This window comes from Psittacula echo (genome assembly GCF_963264785.1).
Source record: "Psittacula echo genome assembly, chromosome: 1".
Classification (NCBI taxonomy): domain Eukaryota; kingdom Metazoa; phylum Chordata; class Aves; order Psittaciformes; family Psittacidae; genus Psittacula; species Psittacula echo.
This window is the reverse complement of record NC_137735.1, coordinates 98,026,023-98,050,188: the sequence shown is the minus strand read 5'-3', so window position 1 is coordinate 98,050,188 and position 24,166 is coordinate 98,026,023. Positions and strand designations below refer to the sequence as shown.

At 49.8% G+C, this 24,166-nt stretch overlaps 1 protein-coding gene across 1 annotated transcript in view; it reads right to left on the bottom strand.

The window, feature by feature from the left end:
* Nucleotides 1-2,937: 2,937 nt before the first annotated feature.
* B4GALNT3 (beta-1,4-N-acetyl-galactosaminyltransferase 3) overlaps nt 2,938-24,166 on the bottom strand; it is a gene marked incomplete at both ends in the record, with an annotated part of 64,018 nt that continues 42,789 nt past the window's right edge. The window contains 17 exons of the mRNA XM_080638944.1: nt 2,938-3,046; nt 3,326-3,452; nt 4,151-4,304; nt 4,782-4,854; nt 5,712-5,865; nt 6,243-6,541; nt 8,074-9,076; nt 9,656-9,732; nt 10,993-11,093; nt 11,947-12,056; nt 12,471-12,614; nt 14,262-14,328; nt 14,758-14,836; nt 15,388-15,455; nt 15,796-15,896; nt 16,756-16,846; nt 17,344-17,439. Coding sequence (XP_080495070.1) covers nt 2,938-3,046; nt 3,326-3,452; nt 4,151-4,304; nt 4,782-4,854; nt 5,712-5,865; nt 6,243-6,541; nt 8,074-9,076; nt 9,656-9,732; nt 10,993-11,093; nt 11,947-12,056; nt 12,471-12,614; nt 14,262-14,328; nt 14,758-14,836; nt 15,388-15,455; nt 15,796-15,896; nt 16,756-16,846; nt 17,344-17,439 — 2,853 coding nt within the window. The remainder of the gene's footprint in view (nt 3,047-3,325; nt 3,453-4,150; nt 4,305-4,781; nt 4,855-5,711; nt 5,866-6,242; nt 6,542-8,073; nt 9,077-9,655; nt 9,733-10,992; nt 11,094-11,946; nt 12,057-12,470; nt 12,615-14,261; nt 14,329-14,757; nt 14,837-15,387; nt 15,456-15,795; nt 15,897-16,755; nt 16,847-17,343; nt 17,440-24,166) is intronic.

Genomic DNA, 24,166 nt, shown 5'->3' with positions numbered 1-24,166 from the left:
CACCAACTAAGAATCTCCACTGTGCTTGAAAAGGAAGAACTTTTCTGATGGCAACTTTGACAGTGGTGACACTGGCCATCAGAAAACTGGACTGAAACCAGACTGAAACTCCCTACATCTCCACCAAGGAGTCCTCATGAGGTAAACAGTTCTATTTGCCACTGGCCTGGGTTACAAGGCATGAAAGAAGTCTCTGCCCATGGCAGGGGGGTTGGAACTGGGTGATTTTAAGGTCCTTTCCAACCCAAACCATTCTGTGATTCTATGATCCTAAAGGAGCCCAGTCACAGCTAAAGCATGGGGGTTAAATCCTCACATTCTGCTGGCAGTGCTGGAGTGAGGACTGCATGCTACTTTCCAGTCCACTCTTTCCTGTCCTCTCTGGTGAGAAAGAGGGGTTACTCATACCATTTAAGCGAAGTGAGTTACCTTCTGGATGCACCTAATTCTTGCCAGTGTCTGCAGATGAACACCAGCTGCTAATTTCAGGTGCTGCAGACCACATCTAAGTCAGATGTGAAAGCACACTCTATACGCATGACATAACAGCTGCCACTGAATCCATCAGGTCTCCACCTCCAAAATGGGCATCATGCTGTTCTCTGCTTGATGGGGTCACGCAGCTGGGTCCTGCTAGTGCTTCGCCTCATCCCAGAGCTTGCCCTCCCTGCCAACCTTTCCCCATTCCACAGGGATTGCGTGACAGAGCCAGCCCAGGCAGGCTGTGGAGGCACAGTCCTGGGGCCTGGAGAGCAGCTCACCTGCACTCTCGTGGGGTTGTGCCTGCATTCGAGTGAAGCACAGGCTCTGACATGCGCCAGGAGCATGACTGACACTGCACATTCCAGGCAGACACAGAGCTTATTGCAACATTGCATCAAAGGGCTTTGGCCTCCTAAGCTCTTATAATACATGTCAGCCTCTTCCCTCTCGCCCTAACTGCAGTGTTTAATTTCCTGGTCTCTGCATGGGTAAAGCACTTTCCCTCAGTTAAAAAGACTGCCCTGGCTTGGGCAGAAGGCTAAGGCTGCCCTTTCTGAGATACTCTGCGTCTGCATTCTGGCAAAGGCTCCACAGAGACATAGCTCTCACCATAGCTGTACACTGCACAGTAAATCTTCCTGAAATCTGATTGACTTTTTCTGACTCCATCAGTCACAAAACCTGGACTGAGGCAAGCAGATGATTTGATGAGATCTCTATCTCATGTGCCAGAACTTGCATGTTCAGTTTTCTACTGCAATAGTGGAACTTGATGGACTTGTCAAGCACCACAGAATAAATAATAAATGAATGCCTATTCTGAACGGGCATCCATTCCATCAGCAAACAACTCTAGTACCATGTCAGCACAGTATACATCCTGCATACCTCCATTACTCACTTTTCACTCCCTGAAGAAATGGGTGCCATGAGCAACATCCTATGTCACGCCCTCCCCTGAAGCTTGCAACCAGTAGCAGCCTTTTCTGCATGGTATGGGGACACTGAAGCTCTAATGTAGAGCACTGAGTGTGCCAGGGTTTCTGTAGTCTTGTAAAATGGTTACAGGGGTAATGGGATCTTGCCTTGCATTAACAGGAGTTACAGGGGATGTGAATTCCCTGTAGCATCAAGTCGGCTGTGGACAAGGGCTCTTTTCACAGTCCTTGGATAAATGCCAGCATAGGTCTGCACCTTCTTTTACTCACTCAACCCTCTTCCATCCTCGCTGTTCTTTGCACCCAGTGCATATGCTAAGACCTGAGGCCACCTCCTCCATACCAGGCCAGTGCTCCCAGGGCTGTTCCAGAGATGAAGCACCAACAACTGTGCTGGTTCTTCAACCATGAAGCACCAACAGCTGTGCTGGTTCTTGAACCATGAAACCTGCTTTTACAGAAAAGTCAAACTATGACAAGACATAACTGTGAGGCCATAACTTATTAAATTAACCTTTAGATGTGGCATAAATGTACAGGATTTGGAGAGCAGAACACTCTGTCTCCTCTTTTTCTGACAAATTCACAATATTTCAACTAATAAAATATTGCCACTTCTTCCCTGCTAGGGTTTCCCTGATATCATTAGGACAAACACACAGGTCTGTCAGATAAGGCTGCAAAGTTCCTCCTGAGATGCCCTCCTAGCTTCTCTGTATAACCCCTCCACTATCCTCAGGCAGCGGATCAATAATTTAGGTGGACTTGTAACATCAATCCCTGCCACTTTGCCCAGCTGCAGGCAAACTTGGCTCTCGTAAGGGAAGTATACTTGCATCTCCATCCATGGCCCATAATTTGCTGAATATGAGCACAGTTGTTCCTAATGACTAAAGTGAAAAGCACAGAGAAACGTCTAAGCACCAGCAGCCTAAAGTGCCTAAGAGCTCCTCCCAAGAGCTCCTCCCAAGATTTCCTTGGGTCAGCATATGGGCATGTGGACACAATACAGTTCAGAGAACTTCCTTTGGTCCCCTGTCCAAAAGCATGGATACTGGAGAGATGGGGAAGGAGAGGAAATGGGAGGGTTGTTGTTTTTTCTTTTTTCCATTCAAGTATTGAAGGATAAGCTGTGTTACTCTAAATAAACCATTCTGGGCTTAGCTGGGATTTGTGTCTGTTTGGTTTGCACTACACAAGACTCAATGGGAAATATGGCACCTCTCCCACCATACCATCCGCCAGACCGCATGGCTGGAAATACGAGTCCTTCACTTGTCAACATCTCCCCTGCACAACTTCCCCCTGCAAAACACAGATCTCACATCTTGGACACAACAGCTCACAGGAGAAGCTCCTGCTCCCCCAGCCTGACCATCCCTTCCTCGGCTGTGCCGTCCCATTAGAGGGCTCTGGAGGCAGAGGAAGAGTTCGTGTGCTCGGCTCTGTGCCTCAATAAAGTGCACATCGAGACGAGACAGCGGACGGTGCTGCCAAGCAGCTTTGGGGTTGAAGGCTACAGTGTCTTCAGCTGGCGCCGGTTCCACATGCCCCGCTTCGAGTGAAACCAGTGGAAGAAGTTTCTCAGGGAGAGACGCTCCACTTCCAGCCCGGCCTGCAAGATCCTGGATAAAGGAGAAGGATACACTTAGGGAAAATGGGATAACAAAGATACACTGAGGGCTCACCCCCAGGAAATCTCTTTTAAGTTGTACTGTTGTCAAGAGACTACAATCGAACTGAGGAGTAAGGAATAGCTCAGGCATTTAATCTATCTAATGACACTCGCTGAGTGCTTATGCACCCTTGAGAGCAGAACTGGTCAGGAGCAGCCTACATATGCCACGCTAGGAGGAAAGACAGCTGTCAACATGGGATTGCTCAGGATGACAATGGACTCCAACCTGTCCAGGAGTTCCCAGTCCTCTCCTCCCCAGCGGTCCCGAAACTCTTTTGTGTTCATGCCTCCAATCTTGTCCAGGTCAGACTTGTATATGCCCAGGAGACCAAACCCATTCACCTCCCAGTAGCCTGAGAACGACACAAAGAGGCATAGGTTTGTTGACATTTTGAACCACTGATGACTCCAGCTTGATGTTGATACCAGAGTGTCAATCCAGCACCAAGACAAAGCCGCCCATATTAAAGCTTTGGGAAGTGTTAGGACTGCCCTATGAACTTGTTAGCAGAGCCTCTCACATATCCTGTCTAGCAGCATAGTACCTAGTGTATTTAGACCACACCAGCTTCAAAGGGTTGTCCCTGTGCCTGGGTGGCTCAGGATGGCCACCTCTGTCTAACATTGGGATGACTTTAACATCAGACGACCTGTACCACCCACTTTCCTCCCCCTGACTTGGATTGGTTTCCCTCACCCCCAGGCTACCAGCTCTCCTCAGGACAGGCTGTGCCCCCTAAGTAAAGAGAGAAATGGGCAGAAAGAAGCAAAATAGAAGTTTGTCAAGGTTCTCAAATCCATAGAGAGCCTTAGGAGACAACCAGGAGAAGTGCCATATAAAGGGCTCTGCTGGCTCTCTGATCTCAAACTGCAGATGCCTGGCATTGTTAAAACCCATCCTATCTCTAGTGTACCCTCAACTAGTGCCCCTGGAAGTATCTTAAGCTCCAGACCTCAACAGCACCAGAGGAACAACTGTAGAGGTGGCAGGCACCCTCCTTCTTTCCCCATTTCCCAAGGTCTGAGCCAAAGAGGCTCCGCTCCCTCTTACCATCAGGCCACTGTGGGGACATGCCACAGTGCAGCCTCATGACCATGGGTGCAAAAGCCATCTTGCCTTCCACGCAGTGCTTCCGGATTGAATCAATGACTCCAGCTGGGAAGTGAATGTGGAGGTCGCACAGGAAAATGATGCTGTGTGGGTCCTGGAACCAACCACACCGGTTGGGAAAGAAATAGGTTGACTTTAAGTAAGTCTTTCTTGAGGGGCAGGAAGACGCGGGAAATGTCGGACAGAATTAAAGAACCATTTGTTGCTACATCAGAAACTGAGATCTTAGAGGCTGGTAAAACAGCCACTGAGGGGCTGTTCAACAAAGGGTGTGAAATACTGTAACTATGACTTGTCAAAGCCAGTATCACAAGGCTGCTACTGCTGAGCCCCCTCCTGTTCAATAGTCCCAGCAGGTGGACCAAGAACTGAATGGACCACAGGCTCCTTAGGATAAAGGGTGAGACCCTTATTCTAGAGAGACAGGAAACACATCTACATTTGATCTGCTCTGCTAGGCTACTCCCTTCCCTAAAACCCAGCATGTTCCGTGTGAAAGGCAGAGCACCAGACACATACTAGGACCTTCCCTGGTTCCCTGGTTCTTCCACCCCAAGGCCCCCAGGCTTACCGTCACAAGGTCTATCCCCGCCTGCAGCCCAGCAGAACGTTCGAAATTCCCCGTGAGCTTCAAGTACCGATAGCTGGGGGTCAGAGAGGAAAGCGAAGTTGAGTGATGCATGCCGGTGAACACAGAAAGCACCACTAGCAGTGGTACACTGCAGGCACTGGGCTGTGAAGCTGCCTGCACCCTTGTGCATCCTCTCAGGGAGGAGGAAAGCCTTTGCTTTGTGTGAATGTACAAGCTCAGCGCTGCTCTAGGCCCCAGCATGCCCTGAGGGTCTTCCCTCTTGTGCAGCAAGGATAGGGCAGTCTCTAGCCAAAGTCTTTTCAGCTCTAGTCCAGCTCTACCCTAGGGCTAGACCTGTTACTGGGAACCCTGGTACGTAAGAGAAATGACCAGCAAAGGCTGGTACACAATAGAGCAGAGTAAGCCAGACAGTTACTCCAGCAAGCGGAGTCCCCAGAGGTCTCCACACTGTCTCATTTCTCACAGCTTTCTTGTCCTCCCCCTGCCCCATCACTGTGAGACTTGCTTTCTCTTCTCTCTTGCAAACTTGAACAAAAGCCAGGAGAAAAGAGATGCATCTGGACGGATGAATACAGTAATTATTGTCTTACCATTTTATAAGACTATTATATACACTATAGTGTATATAATTATAAATATGTATATATATTATATACATATATAATATGTATATAATAGTGTATATAATTTTATATATGTATATAATACACTATAGTGTATATAATTTATACATACACATAATTATGCATTATAACAACAATATATTCATGTATATGTGCAAGGTCTGGATGGATATCTTTGGGATGTCACAGGAGACTGTGGCAGGTCAATACACAGAGATTGGCAGACGTGCAGTGTTTGCAGGCATGTGCATGTGAGCTGTTTTTTGTGACCAAGCAGCACTCTCACCTGTGCAAGGCAGACTGTTTCAGAGCCTTCTCTACATCCATGTCATCACTGCTGTAGTCTGTGATGATGATGTTGAAGTATGGATCCTTAGTGACTCGGAACAGCTCCTCCATATCGGAGATGAACTGCAGCACCCAACGTGCCTGGTTTTTCACTGGTTGTATTACAAGAGGGAGAGAATCAAAGCAAAGCTAATTTCAAAGATGCTGTGGCTTCTCAACAGGCAAGGCTTCTTGCCTTCCCTCAAACCCCGCTAGCCTTGCAGGGATGCTGAAATAGGCCCAGGCTGAAAACCTGGACCAAAAAGCCCAGGAATCAGTGTCAGTTCTTTCCCACTATGCAACAGGAGTTTTCTTTGAGCTTACAAGCCAAATTTGGGAATTTGGGCTCAGTCATATTTCTGAGGGGGTTTGACTTGGAGAGAACAGAAATTGGAAGTGACTCAAGATGGTTGAGGCTGGCCCACACCCACTGCTCAGGAGTGCTCCTCTGGGAACCTCCCACTGTGCCATCCCTCGATGTCCCCCTTACCTGGCACCACAAAGTGAACCACAGCACGGTGGTTCCAGGAAAAGCCCTGTGGCCAGCACAGCTCTGGCTCATCTGGCACAGCCATCAGGTGCCGCCGGCGACCCCACGCCAGGTTCCTCATCTTCCTCTCCTCCTCCTCATCGCCACCAATGCCCTGCCAGCCCCGCGCAAAGACGTACTCGCTGAAGCGAACGAGCCGCCCTCCCTGCTCCAGCAGCTCCAGCTCCAGCAGGTAGCGGCTGCCCCGCATGCGGTCCTGGCGCTTCTCCACGTTCACAATACGCTGCAGCTGGAACCGCCTGCAGGGGATACAGCGGGGGTGAGCACATCTTCTGTACACCAGCCCCTCGCCCTCCACCAGCCTGTTCGGCTCTGCTAGGCTCTTTCCTCCTGGCTAGCGCAAACCTTTCTGTCCCCAGCCTCCCTCTGCTTTGCTGTATCACTTCCGAAGTCCCATGGGAAGGCTTAGCACCTGTTCCCTAAATCTACAAGCATGTGGGATTAGACCTGGGATGCCAGCCAAGTTGGCAAGGGAAATTAAATAAAGGTGACACAGAAAATAACAAATGTGACTGAATGATTGAATAGTAAGTGTATTTGACACCTCCCACAGCGATCTTGGCACAAGGAGTATGTTTGGGCTAGTGAAATTGGCTCGTGACAGCTTATCAGCCAATTACACAGAGTAGGACTGAGCAATTATACAGTAAAAACGAGGGTGAGATATATGGTCAGAATGGCCAAAACAGGTTGAAATGTCACATCATGCCCTTTCGGATCACAAGAGTTCCTGCTGTAAAATAGACACTCAACAGTTAAAATGCTGAGAAAAGCTTATGTGTGCTGATCAGTTAGACCATGACTGACGTGACCCTGAAAAAAAAAACAAACGCAATCTTAAGATGTAGCATTAGAGCTACTTCCAGCAGGGACTGGGAACTGATAACATCCATTCTATAAAACATCTGGGATACTGGTCACTTATGTACAAGAAAATTAACCCAACCCGAAACCCGCATGGAGAAGGACAAATAGGAATATTGTGGAAATAGAGGCCAACTCAACAGAAGGGTCAGGAGTTGGATTGTTTAGCTTATAGAAGCTTAGAGAAGGTATATCTTTACCAGAAAGGCAATCAAGATGGTAAAGCTTGGGAAGAAAAAGAACCATGTTATGACCATGTGAAAACAGAGTACCAGCAAAAGCTGATCTCCAGTGGGTCATCAAAGAAGGCAGGAGATGAAACATCTCCCCAGAACAATACCAGGATATAGAAAACTAGCTCGTTTAAAGATGGAGGGACACACATTCAGATAACAGTGTAGGGTATGAGGTCAGTGTATGGACCCACATGATCTGATAGGTCCCTTCTGGTCCTACGTCCTAAGTCCATAAGCTGAGATGTGGCAGACGTGAAACAACAAGCACAAGGAGCTCCAGTCCTAATTTATATCAGCAGGGTTTCTTAATCTTCTGCTGGTAAAATGCTAATATGTGTTCTCAATACCTACACTCTACAAGAAGGAAGCCAGCAAAAGGCCAGTGATAACCAGCTGGATGGAAACCTCCAGTCTTTCGGGTTTACTGCCACCAGCTGTTGGAGGGCAATATTCAGCCCGCAGACATGGTCTGGTGTCCAACTAGTCCAATTTCTCAGACAAAAAGGAATTTAAAGCCCAATTTGTTTCATAGATTCCTTGCCTGAAGTCTAATTTCCCACATTTACTTTATCCTCTAATTCCCACTATCTCCTTACATGACAAGTATTCCCTGTTTAGAATGGTACACCAGCTCTGGAATACCACCCCTTAGTTTCTACATGGTGCCTTACCCTTTAGTCCTCTGGTTGAGCTTCTTCAGGAAGACACGTGTGACTTCCAGGGCCTCCCTTTCTTTCAGCAGCAAGTTTCCTGACGTGTTGCATTTCAGGTCAATCCAATCCGTGCGCAGCATATGGAAGTCCAGATTGCTTGTGCTGAAGGTCTGCTCCCAGTTCACTGCCTGGTCGAACACTGGTACGTAATCAAAATCCTCTTCATCTTCCTCCTCTGGCTCCCCATCCACTTCTTCCTCTTCCTCTTCTGCTGCGACAGGCCCAGACTTGCCCTTCACAGGAGATGCCACTTGCACCTCTCCCTTAGCCATGTCCCCACCATTGGTCGCCTTCTGCTCAGCAATGTAGGACTCCACTTGGTTCAGCCACTGTGTCAGCCCAGGCTGCTGGCTGGGGCTGGCAGTGCTCACAGCACGTCTGCCAGCCTTGCCAGAGACTGGAGCTCCCTTCCTGGCTGGCACAGTGCCTGCTGGCTGCAGCCCATCCTTAGCGGTGCTAAGGTCTGCTTGAGGTCTCAGTCCTTTGGGACTCATGACCCCTGAGTTCCTGGGGACACCGACAGGCTGCTGAGACACAGTCTTAGAAGGAGGGTTTGCCTTTTTGACAGCTGCTCTCCCCTGGACAGCCCTGGCGTGCTGCGGAGGGGTCCTGGAGTTGTCTTTGATGCCAGCTTTTAGACGGGGTCTCTTCATTACTGGGTTGCCTTCTAAGCCAGCCTGGCTGAGGCTCTGGTTGGCAGAGGCCACCGTGGCTGATTTGACACCAGACCTCTTTGTCCTTCTCGTCTGTGTCCCCCCTCCTGTGTTTCCACCCACTACTGAGAGGAGCCGACGGTGCTCCCGAAGGGAATAGTCCTCATGAACATTATCACTGCCCACCACGCTGCTGGGAGCATTGCGCGCCAGCTCTGCCTTCCCTGTGCCAGGCAGCTCGGGGGCACTGGTACTCTCCACATCCTGCTCCGCATACTGCACATCATCCAGATTCCCCTCTTGGGAGCCTGCAGGAGTAATCACAGTTACACCTCTGACACCTTCCCACTGCGTTTTCCATCCTGACCCATCACCAGCCCCACCACGGGCAGCTACTTCTTGCCTCATCTCAGCATTGTCTCCTCCTCAGAGGGACAGGGATGCTCTAACACATGGGAGCTGCGCACCCTCCTCAGCACCTATTAGGCAGCATTGCCAAAGGCTGTGGAAGTGTCTACCATTGCCTTTAGCCATCGCTCTGGCCACAGCTTTGCAGGGCAGGTATGAGCACAGGCCGCCACGCTGCACACCTTTGGCTCTGTCACTTCTGCCCACATTGTTGCTGGAATTGCATTGCTAAATGTGGGACTGAGAGGTAGTTGTCGCATTGTCCACTACAGCCCACTGTTTGGTGACCTCCCAGCCTGCCCATAAAAGAAGTGCAAGCAGCATCAAAAATCTCTTCCCAGCCACAGCAATCTGGCAGGGAAGGGCTGTGACTTCCTTGGTACAGAAAAATCAACTACTTCTTTCAGCTGGTGCTGGAAGATCACACACAAAAGTGACGGATAAAAGGATCTTCCAGGTTCTGACATTATGGCCTCTACCTGGCTCCTCTGTCTTTTCTCCAGAGTCCAGGCTCTTCTCCAGCCGATCCATTTTCATGTACTTATAGAATCCGAATCTGCAGAGGGAAGGGCAAAACACAAGTTTGACGAAAGTTACTTTGCCCTCTCCAAATAAATTATGGCCACTGCTTCAGAGGTGATGGTCCATTACTCTGATTACATCCACCCAGCACCTCTAGATCCTACTTCACCATCACCATCTTTCATGTCTTTGGGCAATCAGATCTTACTCTGCACTGTCAAAGACTTCCATTTTCCTTGTTTATCATCTCAGTCTTTCAGACATTTTCTCGTAAGAACAGGAGGAAATCCCAATATAAGTACCCTGAAACACTTCTTTATCCTCCTTTAAGATGCTTGCTTATGATATAGTGCTCACAAATGCAAGTCATCATGCTGTAAAAGCCGCTCAGGCAGGTAATTGCAATGATCTCTCTTTCTCTTCTCTCATACCACCACTGTCTTTGTGCTGTCCTCATATGCCTGTACTTCAACCATTTGGGAGGGATTTTCAGGACTGTTCCACTCCATGTGTGCTTGATGTCAAGCAAAATAGCACCCAGTTCCCAATTCCTATCACAATACAAATGTCAAAGCTGTCAAAGCAATAGACCTGGGCTGCACCTTCCAGCCCACAGCAGCCACCTTCTCCATCCTTTCCTAAGAACTTCAGCCCCAGGAGTTGCCTCCCAAACCTATGACACGATCTGTTGTTCCAGCCCTCAAAATAGTCCTGTGGGGAGGAAGAAGATCCTGATGACACGAAGGCCACTATCAGCTATGTCACCAGAAAAGTGACTCTCCTTATCCTGCAAAAAAGTCCTCCTGAATGGAGAGGAGTCCTTCTGCAAGGTTGCATTGCGATCCCTCACAGGACCTCACAGGACCACCATTGAGAGCTGGATCCCAGTGAAGATGAATGACATGCATTTCTTCCCCCATAGAGATGCCTGACGGTGATCATGGTTTGTTTTTCACAGTGACAGCCATCAGGAGGCTCCAGCTGCTAGCAGGCAAAGTTTGCTGGAAATAACACTCCCTGATATAATGGAATAAACATGCTCTGACCCAGCTACTGGCTTAACAGAGCAAGAAAAGCAGTGGCAGTTTCCCCTTGAGACCTAAACATATTTTCACTTAAAGGGGATATAAGTTAACGAAATAAACTATAACTGTTTTAATGTTTTGCAAAGCTTAGGGAGATCTTTTAGAATCAAGAGAGTCCTACAGAAGCAAGTATGAAATTCCACCCCAATTCCAGCCTTCAAACTATCTCCTTCCACCCTGCTAGGAAACCTGCATTGGCAGCATCCTACCTTTCCAAGTAATACAGGTTTTCCTGATAGAAGCATTTGTTATCTTTCTCCATGTGGCTCAGGCGGCTGTAATCATTCGGGTAAACAAAGGATAAATGAACCTGGAAAGAAGGGAGGAAAATCAAGTAAAACCCTCATAAATGCCAAGTATCAGTCACAAGGTGACACAGACACAGTTGCAGGGTAACCAGCTCTTTTGAGAGGGAGCAGGGGTTGCTCACTAACTGTTTGCTTCTCTGAGGCACCTGGTAGCAAGTTGTGAGAATGGAAAACACAAGGAAGCATGCTGGGATGTGTACATGGGTATGCCTTTTTCTCTCTCTCTCAGCATTGTCTGTCTATCTCTGTAACTGTGCATCTATATCCTATAACAGAGCAAGAACTAGCTGGGAGAGAGGTGTGCAAGTCCTCCTGAGGAGATGAAAGGGATCACAGGAGCCCAGAAAGCATGTGTGAAGACCTCCAGACAAAGCTGAGGGATGCAAGTCCCTCAGGGAGTGTAGGCTTGCAATGGCATCAGGGAGGACAAACCATACTGGTGACTTCAGCCTGCTCTGCAATATGGGGGATGAATCCCTGCTATGTTGCATTCCTCATAAATGTGAGCTCCCCCTCAAGATTTGTCAGGGTATTTAGTAGTTCACACAGACTACAGTTTATCCATGGGGAAGAAAATTCGTGGCCATTTTGAGGCTCCATGTGAAGGCTCTGCTCTTTGTTTCGAGTTCCAAGGAGCTCTCTAAGGCACACACACATTTGTACCCCAGTGTAGCACTCATCTCCCTTTTCTTAGTGTTGCCCTTTGCCTGTACTGGGATGCACAGACCTGAACTACTGATGATCAGATCTGCCCAGGACTTCAGGTCAGTGGGGAGATCCTCATGTTTAATGTGATCTCCCTCCTTCCTCCTTGTGTTCCCCTGGGCAAATACCTGCTTAAGGAGTAAAACTTACGAACTGGAGTCCCTGGTAGCGCTGCAGAGGGAATCCATTCACCAAGTAGCTGGGCTTGTATGGGCAGTCTGGTAATGCTCGGCGCACATGAGACTTGCTGAGCAGAGGCACTGAAGAAACAAGAAGAAACACATAGGCAAGTGCTCCTTGCCCTGCTGCAACCAATGCACCGGCGTAGCTACTTCTGTGCCTGGTTTCTACTTATCCATGTGAAATACTAACAGGTACATCAAGCAAACAATCTTGCACAGCTCATCTCTTTACATTCCTCTACGGCACTTACACAAAAATATTATGCCTGGAGATGTTGTATGAGCTGGATGCCAAGAATGAGGAGCTGGGTTTAGTCTGTGCTTCGTCTCCTACAGGGACAGATATTGTATGCTGCCCCCCTCTTCCTCAATGGGAAGAAAAATAGGTGGCCTTTGATAACCATGACATAGTAGGACAATCCTTCTCAGCTGTGCTACTGCATGTGCTGTGACAGGCTGCAGCTACCTCCTCATCTGCTTTGCAAGTCTTACCTTCGTATAGAGTGTCCCGGGGGTCAGGCTTCAACATGTCAGCTGGGTGTGCCTTGCTCCCTGTACTGTCAGCGGGCCGCCTCGTGTGACTGGCCAACGTCTGTGGGATGTGCCCAACCTCATCCATCTTTAAAAGCGTCTCGTCTAGAAACCAGAGGGAGAATGGAAGGGGGAGGAAGGGCTAACTTGTCCCTTGGCCCCAAAAAGCACCCCTGTCCAGTGTCAGCCCTTTCCAAATCGCGTTGCATCCGTGGCACTAACACTATCTCTGGCATAGTAATGCCTAAATGGGGCTGGTCAAGAGCCTCACTGCAAAGGCACCATGGGAAGGAAAGGCTTTGACTCAAAAAGCTAGAAATACAGAAACTGTGGAGTAGGAATATGGCTATCACTGAAAGCAAACACAGGGATGAGTAATGGAGGAACGTGACCTTCTGCCTTGGACACAGCAGCAGTGGTGTGCTGAAGAAGCACACTTCTGTATTATTAGTATTAAATTTATTCTAAAAGGAGACAGAAAACATGAATGGGAGGAGAAACCTGAGGAGCAGAGCTTTCTCTCTGCTGTTGCTGGAAAAGGATCGGGACCCTAGAGCAAGGCCTTCAGTGGCCAAGGAGAAGGGTACTCCAGCAAAGGAATGGAGACCCATGGTAGGCTAGGAGCAATGGGAAGCTTAAACTCAAGATTGGGTATTAGCTATGTTTTTTTCTTGGGTGCTGCTGCTAAGAGCCTTCATTTCTCCATGGATCTTACTCTGAGATGTGGGGGAAAGGTAAGATGCTGCCAAGGGCACTGGGGTTAGCAACTTTAGGGTACTGAACATGGGAACCCAGAAGGAACGGGATGACGTGATACAGCCAAAGGCTGATATGGAAGAGAGAAACACTGTATGGGAGGAAGGTTCCAGGTAAAGATGAGACTGCACCACTGTGCCCAACCACATAGGGATCTTCTGGGATGTGAGTCGTTCCAGAATTAATAAGAAGAAAAGAGCAGAAAGAAAAAGGATGAGGACAGAAGACTAATTGAAAGCCTAGTCCTGGCCAAATGGCAGGTTTCAGAAAACACAGCAGCAGGTTGTGACCCAAGACAGAGCAAACAGATGTCTTGATTACATCAGGGAGTCTTCCATGGGCAAAAGTGTTGGCATAGAAAAAAGCCCAGAGATGATGGAAGGAAACAGTGGTAGATATGGAAAGGGGGAATGCTGGCAGAGGGAAGCGATGCTGACAAAGCTAGATAAACAGAACTGAGGAGCTCCTTAACTGATAAAGGCATCACTTGATGTGCTAAGAAGGGTTTACAAAACAGAAGAGACTGGGCTTATGTGTTTGCTGCAATTCAGCAGCAACCTGAAGAAACTTGAGGCTGATATAGAAGAAAGCAGCAAACCCCAAAGTGCATCCCATTGTGTCCAGCACCTAGAGTGAAATCTCCTGGAAGTGCTACGTTCTGGGCCTTACACTCCCCTTAGCTCTCTGCAGGGAATCTCCCCCCCATGTTATTCTCACATCTGGAACAGTTCTCACCCTTGCAGACTCTCCTTGGTGCCCTTCCTCACTGCCTCTAGATTTCCCTGAAATAATCCCAATTACTTCCAATTTTCCTATATGTAATTATGAGTCACACTCTTGTTAAGACATCTCTCTCCTGACCTGTCTCTACTTCTTTCTTGTAATGATCTATATGGATGGTATTTGCCTGGCTAGACCACGGCTCACGATGAAACACTTGGTATGTTTTGGAAGAATGGGGAGGTGCTCATGGAAACTTGTGGTGAAGATACTTACTAGCAAAAAGGGAGAGGTATTGGGAGTCAATGACTTTGAACTTCGCTTCTGGGTCATTCAGTCTCCACTGGAACAGAGAAACACATTAAAATGAAGTGCTTATGGAGTTAATCAAGCCTGAACAAAAGGAACAGGCACAAGATGTTTTTCACCAGATGGGTTCACAGCTTCCTCTTTCTCCTTCCTATGACCAAGTTTACCCAGCAGCAAAAGACTGGCAATGAGCTGAGATCCCCTAGGACACATCCAAAGCAGGAAAGGACAAAGAGCTGCCGCAGAGACCGGAGAGGGCAGAACTATCCTAAGCAAACAGAGATAAGGGTCCTGACATGCAGTGAGGACTGTCCCACACAGAAGAAGGTAAGGGCTCTGGAAGGGGTTAGATGAATCTCATGCAAAGAGGTGCTGGGGCCTAGGAAAGGAAGGACATGGTTACAAGTCATTCCCGAGCTCTGCGGGGACATGCATACAAGCACGGTCATTTCCACAGACTCACTGCTACTTCCACATGGTCTGTTCCTCTGTCATCCTGCTTGTGCAGCACCTCAAAATAGTACCTGCCTGCAGCTGACAACCTGTGAAGAACAAGGTGTCTGTCACTGAGAGCATTATGGAACATTTCTTAGCTTGTCAGTACACAATGAGAAGAGAGCAACCACACCCCTGAAACAACCTATTCTCAGGGTGAGCAGGGTTAGGGCTGCCAAGAAAACCCAGATGTGGACAGTGGGATAGGGAGCTTCCCTTGAGCACCTCGAGTGCTCCAGCCCCTTCTCAGTTAAGTTTGAATAGCTCCCTTTCAGTCTTAACTGCTGGGTTTTGGCCTCTGGGAAACCTGGCCATTCCAAAGCAGGAAGCTTGGGATACAGTTCATATAGAGCAGTCAGGATCTGCTGGTGGCTGCCTCCTCCAGGGAAGAAAAATGCAGTGTTGCATTGCTGCAGTAAATCAGCAAAGCAGCTGGCATAGGTGTGGATGTGTCACTTCAGCTCTGCCGATAGCCCAGAGTAATCCCTTCCTCTATACTGCTAAATTCTTCAGAACAAGCCTGAGTTTCTTTTCCTTGTCCTTGTGATTTCCTGGCCATGTGCAGAGATGCTGGGAGCAAGGGGCTCTGCTCACTCACCTCACCACCTTTGACTGTTGGCTCTGAAATTTCCCAAACTCCCCTGGTGCAGTCCACTCCTTCCCTGTCTGTGAAGAGACAGAAAAACCTGTAGTTGAGTTTCTTCCCGGGTTACTGCACTAGGAGTGATGAAGAGGGAAAATTGAGCTATTCCTCCTGGGAAGTTGTCTGTAAGATCTGAAACCTAAGGACAGATTTAATCACAAACACAGAGCTCCAAACAGCACTGCCAATATGTAACTGCCTTAAGATATGTCGTGTCATACCCATCTGGCATCTGTAGTGATGTTGTCTGTAGTTGGGCAGGAAAAGAAACTTGGGTAGTCCAAGGCAGTAAGACAGGAGGGTCTCCATCCCCACAGAACCATTAGAGCCTTGACGGAAGAAGCCATGCAGCATGCACTGTACCTTGCCTACACTGGCCAGCAGCTGGAGACCAGAGGTCTTTTCATCTGGACTCAGCCAGAACTCAGCATTGTCATCCGCAGCAATGGCAAACTGAAACTCCCCTGTCGAGAGATGGAGGGAGTGAGTAGGGGTCTGGGGTAAGAGCACAGAATGGATTCTGCTTCTCTAAAATGCTGACTTTGCCCTTTTCCCTTTTTTCCCTTTTGATATTACCATCCCCACCCCTTTGAACCTCTCTGAATTCTCCAACTCTGCTGTGACTGAAAACAAAACTTTACTGGTGCACCTGGCTCACTATCCCTTCTGCAATGGCCTCACCTCACATCTAACCTGGAAAGCTAAGACGTCCATTCAAAGTTTCCTGGACTCCTCTTTTGTTTCCAGAGCAAATTCTTGTGTGAGGTGCTGTGTCTGGGTGAAGTAATGTGCATGTGGAGCCAAAGGGAGACACAGGTGCCTGAGTCCCACTGTTCTGGCTGGGGTTACAGGGGACCGGGAGATTTGGGAGAGTGCTCAGAGGCTGCTCTGGGCAGAAGCATGCAGCTGGGTGATACAAATGTCAGCTGCTGTCAGATGGTATTCATGCACCCAGGGAGCAGCAGGAACATCAATGATGTCATGTACAGTCTTGTGCATGCAAGGGAGGGGGAGAAAGCTCAGGGATTGCTTGTGCTCACGTACACGCCATGGGGCTGTGCATCCATGACAGCATTGTTTTTTATCTACCACTTCCCATCTGTTTTCTTCTGTGCTTTTCCTTGCCACCCTACAGGGGAGGCAGATGTGTTTCCATCCATGCTAAGGCCACAGCCAGACACGCACAGCCAGTTGCACTGCCCGTGTGAGGGACCTGGCATTGGGCTTGCAGGAGTGAGGGCACCAGTGGTTTAGCACCAGGAGGGGAGGGAGGGGAGGTGAGAAGAGACACAAGCAGCAGCACAGCAGCCTCAGAGCCCTCACCATCGGTGAAAGGATGCAGATAGCCAAATATCCGGAGACCATAGTTGGTCCATTTTGGGGACACAGCCAGCTTCTTCAGTCTAGTTCGTGTCTGATGCAGAAAAACAAAGAAATAATAAAGGTAATTAGATGTGACAGTAACAAAGAGGGACACAATAACCCAGGGACAGGTGGGCAGAGGGAAGTATGAGGCTTGCTCTGGGAGAAGGACGCAGCATGGAGTGTGACAGAGGCAGCAGTAAAGAGCAGGCCAGATGAGAGACAATCTGGAGCAAGTGTTGCTGTGGAGGGGAGAGCTGCATGGGGGATGCTGGTGAGATGGTGGGGACGGGACATAGCAGACGGATAGGTAAAATGAGCCTCCCCACGCAGCAACAGAGCTGCCACCATTGAACTCTTCTGAAAGTTTCCCACTCCCACAGGAGGACAAAGGAAGTGACGGAGAGGGAGGTGATGGGTGCTCAGGAGCAGGAGGACAGACAAGGTGATGGGGACGGATAGGGACAGGACGTGAAGAAAGCAGGAGTGATGCAAGTGGGAAGCAGACCTGGGAAGCACTGGGACAGAGGGTGTCACTGTCTTACTCACGTGGGGGAAAAGGGGGAAGTGGAGGTTCTTCCTGAGCTGCTCAGTGGAGCTGCCGCACCAGTCCTCGAACACGTGCAGATTAGCCTGGCCCTGGAACTGGGGGACAGAAGTGGGGCACTGTGAATTGCTGTATTCATCCCCTGTGTCCCTCCCTGTTCTGCCAACCTTGGCCACAATCCTCAGCCCTGGAGCACTTGTTAAGAGTGAAAGAAGATGCCGCTGCTGCAGCAGGCTGGTCTGTAGGAGACATGGGATGATTCTCATCTGCTGAGGGTTTGGAGTTGGCACAGGTGACAGTCTGAATAGCACCAGGGAATTGTGATAATGCCCAGGTTATCTCTGTTCAGTTGCTGCCATTCACTCCATTTTGCTCCACCAAAGAGGTGTTAAACCTGAGGGCTGTGCTCTGTGTCAGCTGTAGGGTGTCAGTAGTCCCTCATGATCCACCAAAGAGAGTGTAGGATCTTATGTCCTCCAAGAAGGTGTTTTGGACTCCCTCACCATTTCAGGGCTATTTTCCTGACCCAAGGAAGAAGGGACACCCTAGGGAGGGGAGATGGCCGATCACCCTCTCAAAGCTTCTCAGGAAGGTAAAGCTCATGGAGGACAGTAGGGACAGGGAGATTGAAGCTCATCAGAGTGGGAGCAGCAGCACAGGTGGGTCAGTGGGCAGCATGGCCTCCATGTACTCACAGAGACACAGAAATAATGGGTGAAGTGGGGGTCCCCTCCTGAACAGTGCAGGAGGGTGTGCAATGTGGGTATGAATGACTGCCCCTGCTACCCAGCTGACCCCACCAGGAGGGGCTGTTACTGCCCCATGGAGACCTGGAGCACAGCTTGGGAAGAGCTTGCTGGCTGCTGTGGGGCTTCAGCAATATACTCCTCAGTGGACACATTTTCTGTTTGTCAGAGGCATTCAGAAGGGAGGAGCTGGCTGCCCCTCAGCAAAGTCCAAGCTCTCTGCCTACAATCAGTACAGAGATCTTCCTCGCAGGACCAGTATCCAACAGTGAAAAATAAACAAGCTGGAGACTCTAGAAGCTACCTTAGATGGCAAAATGCTGAAGAAAGGAATAGGTTGCTTTGGGACTGGGGAGGTTTGTCAGTGGCTGTCTTGCCTATATAAGGGCTGTGTGAGCAGTGCTGGGGAAACTGCCTGAACAGCACCCAGATGTCTACAGATGGCAGCAAATTCTTAGTTTTGGCTGGGAGTCTCTCCAGGGCTGAAGCAGCACGGTGGAGGAGGACCCAGCCCCTCGGTGTGCTGCTGGCAGAGAAACCGCTTCACTGAGTTATGTTTCCCAGGGCAGCAGGTTGGGGTTTCGTTCTGTAATGAACCGTGGCTTGAAGGAAGGACTCGGAGCAGACTTGGCCTGGCACCAGCTTATGCAGTAATGCTCCCTGCGAGCTGTGGGCTTTAGTCATGCACGTGAAAACTGTCTCTGTGTGCCAGGCAAAACACATTCACAACCACTGCTGTTCTTGAGTGGTCTCTCGTCAGCCCTCTCTCATTGGTGTCTGCACTGCCAGGGCTTGAGTGATGCCTGCAAGCCTGTGCCGTCCCCTGCTACTATCTCCTTTCCTCCTCTGCTAACATCCCACTCAGCCTGGATTCTGCCCATCAGGCAAGAGGAAAAGCAGTGAGACAAAGTGGATGCAATTCCCCAGAGTGATGCTGCACGAAATCACAGAGAGCTCAGGGTGAAGGACACAGCCAAGAGAAACCTGGGACTCTGCAGGGATTTGCGATACAAATAAATCACTGCAAACGTGACAGACACTGAATTGGAACATAGTTGCCGTGCAGCCCCATGTCCCTTGGCCAAATCCAGGTTCACACCCAAGGATCTTACACTGCTTTTCTCAGCCAAATCAAATAATGACAATTGCTGTTTCTTGTGGAACATGCAGTGAGGTGAGCAAGCTGAGCTCCCACGGCAAGTCACTGCAGAAACTGAGTCTTACAGCAGTCTGCTGCTATCCACAAGTCATGCTGGTTTTTCTGAAGAGAATCGTCTACACACTGCAGATAGCAGGCTCAGATCTCTATCAACTGTGGCACAACACTCCCACACTGTGGAGAGGCTGGCACTGCAGTGGTAAAGACAGACCCAGGGCATGCTCCTGAGGCTAAGGACTGCAATGGAGCTGGGCCGGCTTTGCCAAGGGGCAGCCCAAACGTCAAAATTTGTATGAGGGAAGTCCCAAAAGAGTGGCTAGACTTGCTCAAATGTTTTCCAAGGGAAACTTGGACCAGTCCCATTCTAATACAATACTTGACTGCAAAGTTTGGCAGCTACTAAAAAATAAGGCAGACACCAACTGTACCGGGTACTCCATCAGTGGTGTAAAAGACGGTCCCTAAGACTGTTAGCCCAAAACTTCTGTCTCCAAGGTCTTTCTTTCCAAAGCCACCTGAGAGGAGATTCTAATAAGATAGTCTTGCTTTCCTGCAGTTAAGCTATTAGAAATAATTAACATAAATAGCAAGCATTTCTTGCATGCAGTTTCAGAATCTTTTCTAAAGCAACAGATTTCCTCCTGAGCTACAGCAGCCTAACTTAACCCTCTGCTTCCTCTGAAAGGGAAAAGGAGAATGTTACTGACAGATAAGTGCTGGCTGCCCAAAGCGCTGCTCTGGGACTGAAAACTGAGCTCAGCTTTAATTTTAGGCCCTCGCAAGTCATCAATGCAGCAGCTGTTTTGAAACCCTATCACCTCTGTTCCTCCAGCTCAACTCATGGCTGCCCATTGCAGGCAGCTGAGAAATTCCTCCATTTGCTATTTGGGTCTCCTGTGGAACGTGCAGTAAAAATCTCCTGCTTCTGCAGATTGCAGTGATAAATGGCACCATCATTCCCAATTCACGCACACAACTCCTGAGAAATGCCAATGGACCTTCTAAAACATGGCTATACTGATTTTGACTTCCCAGCTTGGAACAACCTGGCCCTGGCTTTCAAAGGGCTGGAAATTTAGGACCTAGTAAGCAACAAATGAAGTTCTCCATCTCCTCTTAAAAACATCTGCTTTGAAAATTTTGGATAGACTGATTGGACCAGAAGCAGGAATAGAAGCCAAGAGTCTGGATGTTCAGTGGGAGCTGGTACTATGTGGTCTGTGCATTCCCATTTAGAGGGCTCCTCGTGCCCTTGGCTTCATCCCTGTTCCAACCCCACCTCCCAGTTGCTTATCTCCACGCTGCTGAAATAGCAGCGCTGCAAGAACCCAGCTTGGATCCAAACTGGGCACAGGTCACGCACCAAGGGCACTGTCAGCACGGCACGAGTACAACCAGGAGCACGCACATGGAGCTGTTCTTCCCAAGGAGGCCTGGGCAGGCTGATACCCTCCTGAGTACAGACCATAGACACACAGTGACAGGGCTGCCCAAGGGAAGGGAGAGCTGAACAAGTGCAGGGAGGTGGGAGCTGGGACAGGCCCTTCCTTTGGTGCTGACGCAGCAGCCTTCATGGGTTCAGGAGTGCAGCTGTGCTCTGAGCCCTACTGCCAACCCTTCCTGCAGATCATGATGAATTAACACCCACCTGCAGCCCCGGGTTTGTATTAAGAGACCTTGGTATTTCTGCTTCCTTCTATAGCAAGGAATTTTACATTATCAGCCCCTCCTAAGCAAACGGACCATGAGGGATGATCAGGCACACAGAAGAGTGCAAACCTCTCTTCCTACCCCAAACCCCACCATGTCAAAACCATCCAGGGGTGCGGCACCACACAGCCAGCCCCTCCTGGTGAGCAAGGACTGGGACAAGCAGTAAAGCTGGAAGGATTGCAGCAGTGGAGACACGACCTGCTGCTTTGGCATCATGGAGGCAAATCGTCTGCGTAGCCGCAAGCAGCCCAGGGAGTGCACAGCGCTGGGGATGATAAACAGGGCACAGAGAGGGCCTGAGCCAGGGAAGAAAGGCGACATTGTGCTGCCAACTGGAAACTCCAGAGTTCATAAGACTCTTCTGTCTCTGCAGAGCGACTGCAGCCCCTCCTCCTGCCTGCCCCAGCTCCCCTGACTGGATGACATTCAGCAGCCAGCAGCTGGGCTTTGTTCGCTGCAAGCTCTGCCGCGCCGGGCACTTGTGGGAATCCATCAAGACAAACTAGTGACAAAGTCCCCCTGCCCCACCGAGCCCTGATGGGAGCAAGCCAGGAGGGAAGGGACATGGGCAGAGACAAAGCCAGCAGCAACAACTTTGTCTTTTAGTCCTCTTAGGATAGGATGTTTCCTCTTAGGGCAGGCCTGGTAGCAGGAGGATGCCCTAGCGCAACACTCCGATTCTGTGCAGCACCTATGCACCTGTACAGACATTGCCTTCAAAGGGCTGTGCTCCTGGACTTCCCTTACACCTTCCAGTGAGAAAGAAGTCCTGAGGCTGTGCAGACATGAAGAGAAGTGGACATTTTAAATGCATGCCAGAGCTGCCTGGACCTTTCACCTCTCAGAACTGAACAGAGGCTTTTGCAGAGGTAAATGAGAATGACTGGGCTAACCAAGCACATATCTGAAAATCCTCCCCCCACGCCTATGGCAGTGCCAAATGGTGACACTCATGGTTCCAGGGTGCAAGTTTACCCTGGCTACAGCCAGACACCTTTCTGAACTAATGAAACAAAGCTCCCCACATCTCTCTAGCCTGAGGAGGCATTGAGTGACACTGGGAGCTGAAAGACTTTGCTCCAAAAGGGACAGTGAGGGTCAAGACCATGTGTATGGGCACCTGGATGAACTCAGGAGTGAGGCTGAACCCACTTTCCCACCATACACAAGGTGTAACTTCATTAGGGGTTTCCTACGCACACTTTCCCATCACATTATCCCAGGCTGAAGACTTAAACTGTTGATCTAATCTCCTGAAACTGAATGAGGTGAATTGAAACCTGTTCTTTTTTGGCTATGCTGGCTGCCAGCTCACCGTGCAACCCTGTTAATTATTTATGTGTCAAGAATATACCTCTTCATTCAAACAAAGCCCAGCTCTCTGACCTGTGGGAGGCAACCTGCTGCCCTCACCCCAGGAGTCAGGCTGCAATTGAGTTCTTAGAGGTGCTGCTGGGAGAGCACAATAGGATCATAGACCCTGGCTAATTAATTTGGGCAGAGTTACAGAAAAACTTAATCCCCAGGCCAGGAGGAATTTCAGCCTGTGGTTAAGAGGACAGCAAGCGGCTCTGTGCAGGGCTGTGTCTGTAGATCCCTCTCCATCTCCTGCAGCTGGTGCTGGTAAACTGCTGGCCTCTGTTCGCAGTCAGGGTGGCTTACAGAGATAAAGAGAAAACTGGTGAAGGAGGCAAGTGCTTCACAGGAGCAACGTTAGAGAAAAGGACCAATAGGGGAGAAGGGCAGGATGTGAGTGGGGCACAGCTACACAAACCAGCTCCCCAGTCTGGTGTCTGGAATGCTCTGGAGCTCAAAGTCTTCTCGTGGAGCATCTGCATCTGACACAGGGCATCAGGGGCACTCGGGCACCCACAAACTCCCAACACAGCCGTCTGAAGCAGCAGTCCTGCTACCTGGCAGAGCGCTCCTCCCCAACAGGGAGCAGTGCAGGACAAGGCAGGAGACATGCAGCACCTCTCCAGAACTGGGGCCATCCCGCACAGCACACCTCAAGTCCTACCCCTTCCCCTTGACCAGAACATGCTCCACCCTTGGCAGCACCACGCCAGGGTGGCAGGTTTGCAGGCTGCTGGGTGCCCTGCCCAGTGCCATGGCACGCAAGGGCATGAGGCTGCCCCACCAGCAAAGCAGAGGGGTTTGCACATCAGCCCTGTGCTAAGGGCATACCTTCACCCAAGCCACAACGCATACCATGTCAGCTGCGTTTCCAACCACATTGCACACCACAGCCGGAAAGGTTTCAAGTCTAATGTGCTCTTGTGAAATCACCAGGTAGGGAGGGGATCAGAGACATTGAGCAAAGCCTCATAGAGGCTGGTGGATGCCACGCAGAGCCTGTATCACCCAGTGCTGGGGGAGAGGGGAGCATTTAATGCTCCATGTCATTCCTGCGCATAGCAGCAGTCCTGGCCCTGATGTCCCACAGGCTCTTTGCCAACAACTGCTCATCTGCCTGCAAGGCCAGAGGAAGCCCCCAGGCTCCAGCTGGGACCAGCATTCACTTTCCAGAGTCAATGCAGCAGAACAGATCAATGGTCTGGTCTGGTTCTGGGCACTGGAGGGTGACTGGCGCTGGCTGCTTACAGGAATGCTTTAGCTTATGCTGCAGGGATCTAAACTGCTCAGTGTGATGGCTGGAGGGCAGTGCTTTCCCTCTATGGGCCAACAATCATCTAGTGCCCTAAGCACAGGGACAGCAGCCTGCTCCCTCCCCAGGGAAGCCACAGAGGCCCTTCTAATTTGTGCAGGTCTCTAATCACCTTGAGGAACTTAGTGAACTGACTCCATCAGCTAAATGCCCCCTGGCTGGTGTCCCTCTCATTATAAGCAGGCTGCATTGCTCCCTTATCCAAAGAGGAATGATGAGATAAGGGAACAGGGGAGGAAAGAATAAACGAGGCATGAAGGAAACAAAGGGAATGTTTACACCAGTCTTCAAGGGTCACCAGAGAAGGTCTCTCTTTATCAGAAGTGTCACTGAAGTGGAGAAACCTATGACACACAGGGACTGGATAGCAAGCAAGTGCCAGAGCAAGAGCAGAGTGTGACACTTCTGCATACCACAGTCATGTGTTTGCTTGTTGAATGCTTGGCCCTACCCACTCCCAGCCCTGAACAAACTTCACCTTTCAGGAAGGTAGCGGGCTGCCTGCTCTCAGGGAATGGTGGGTGGGTGCTCGGTGCCTT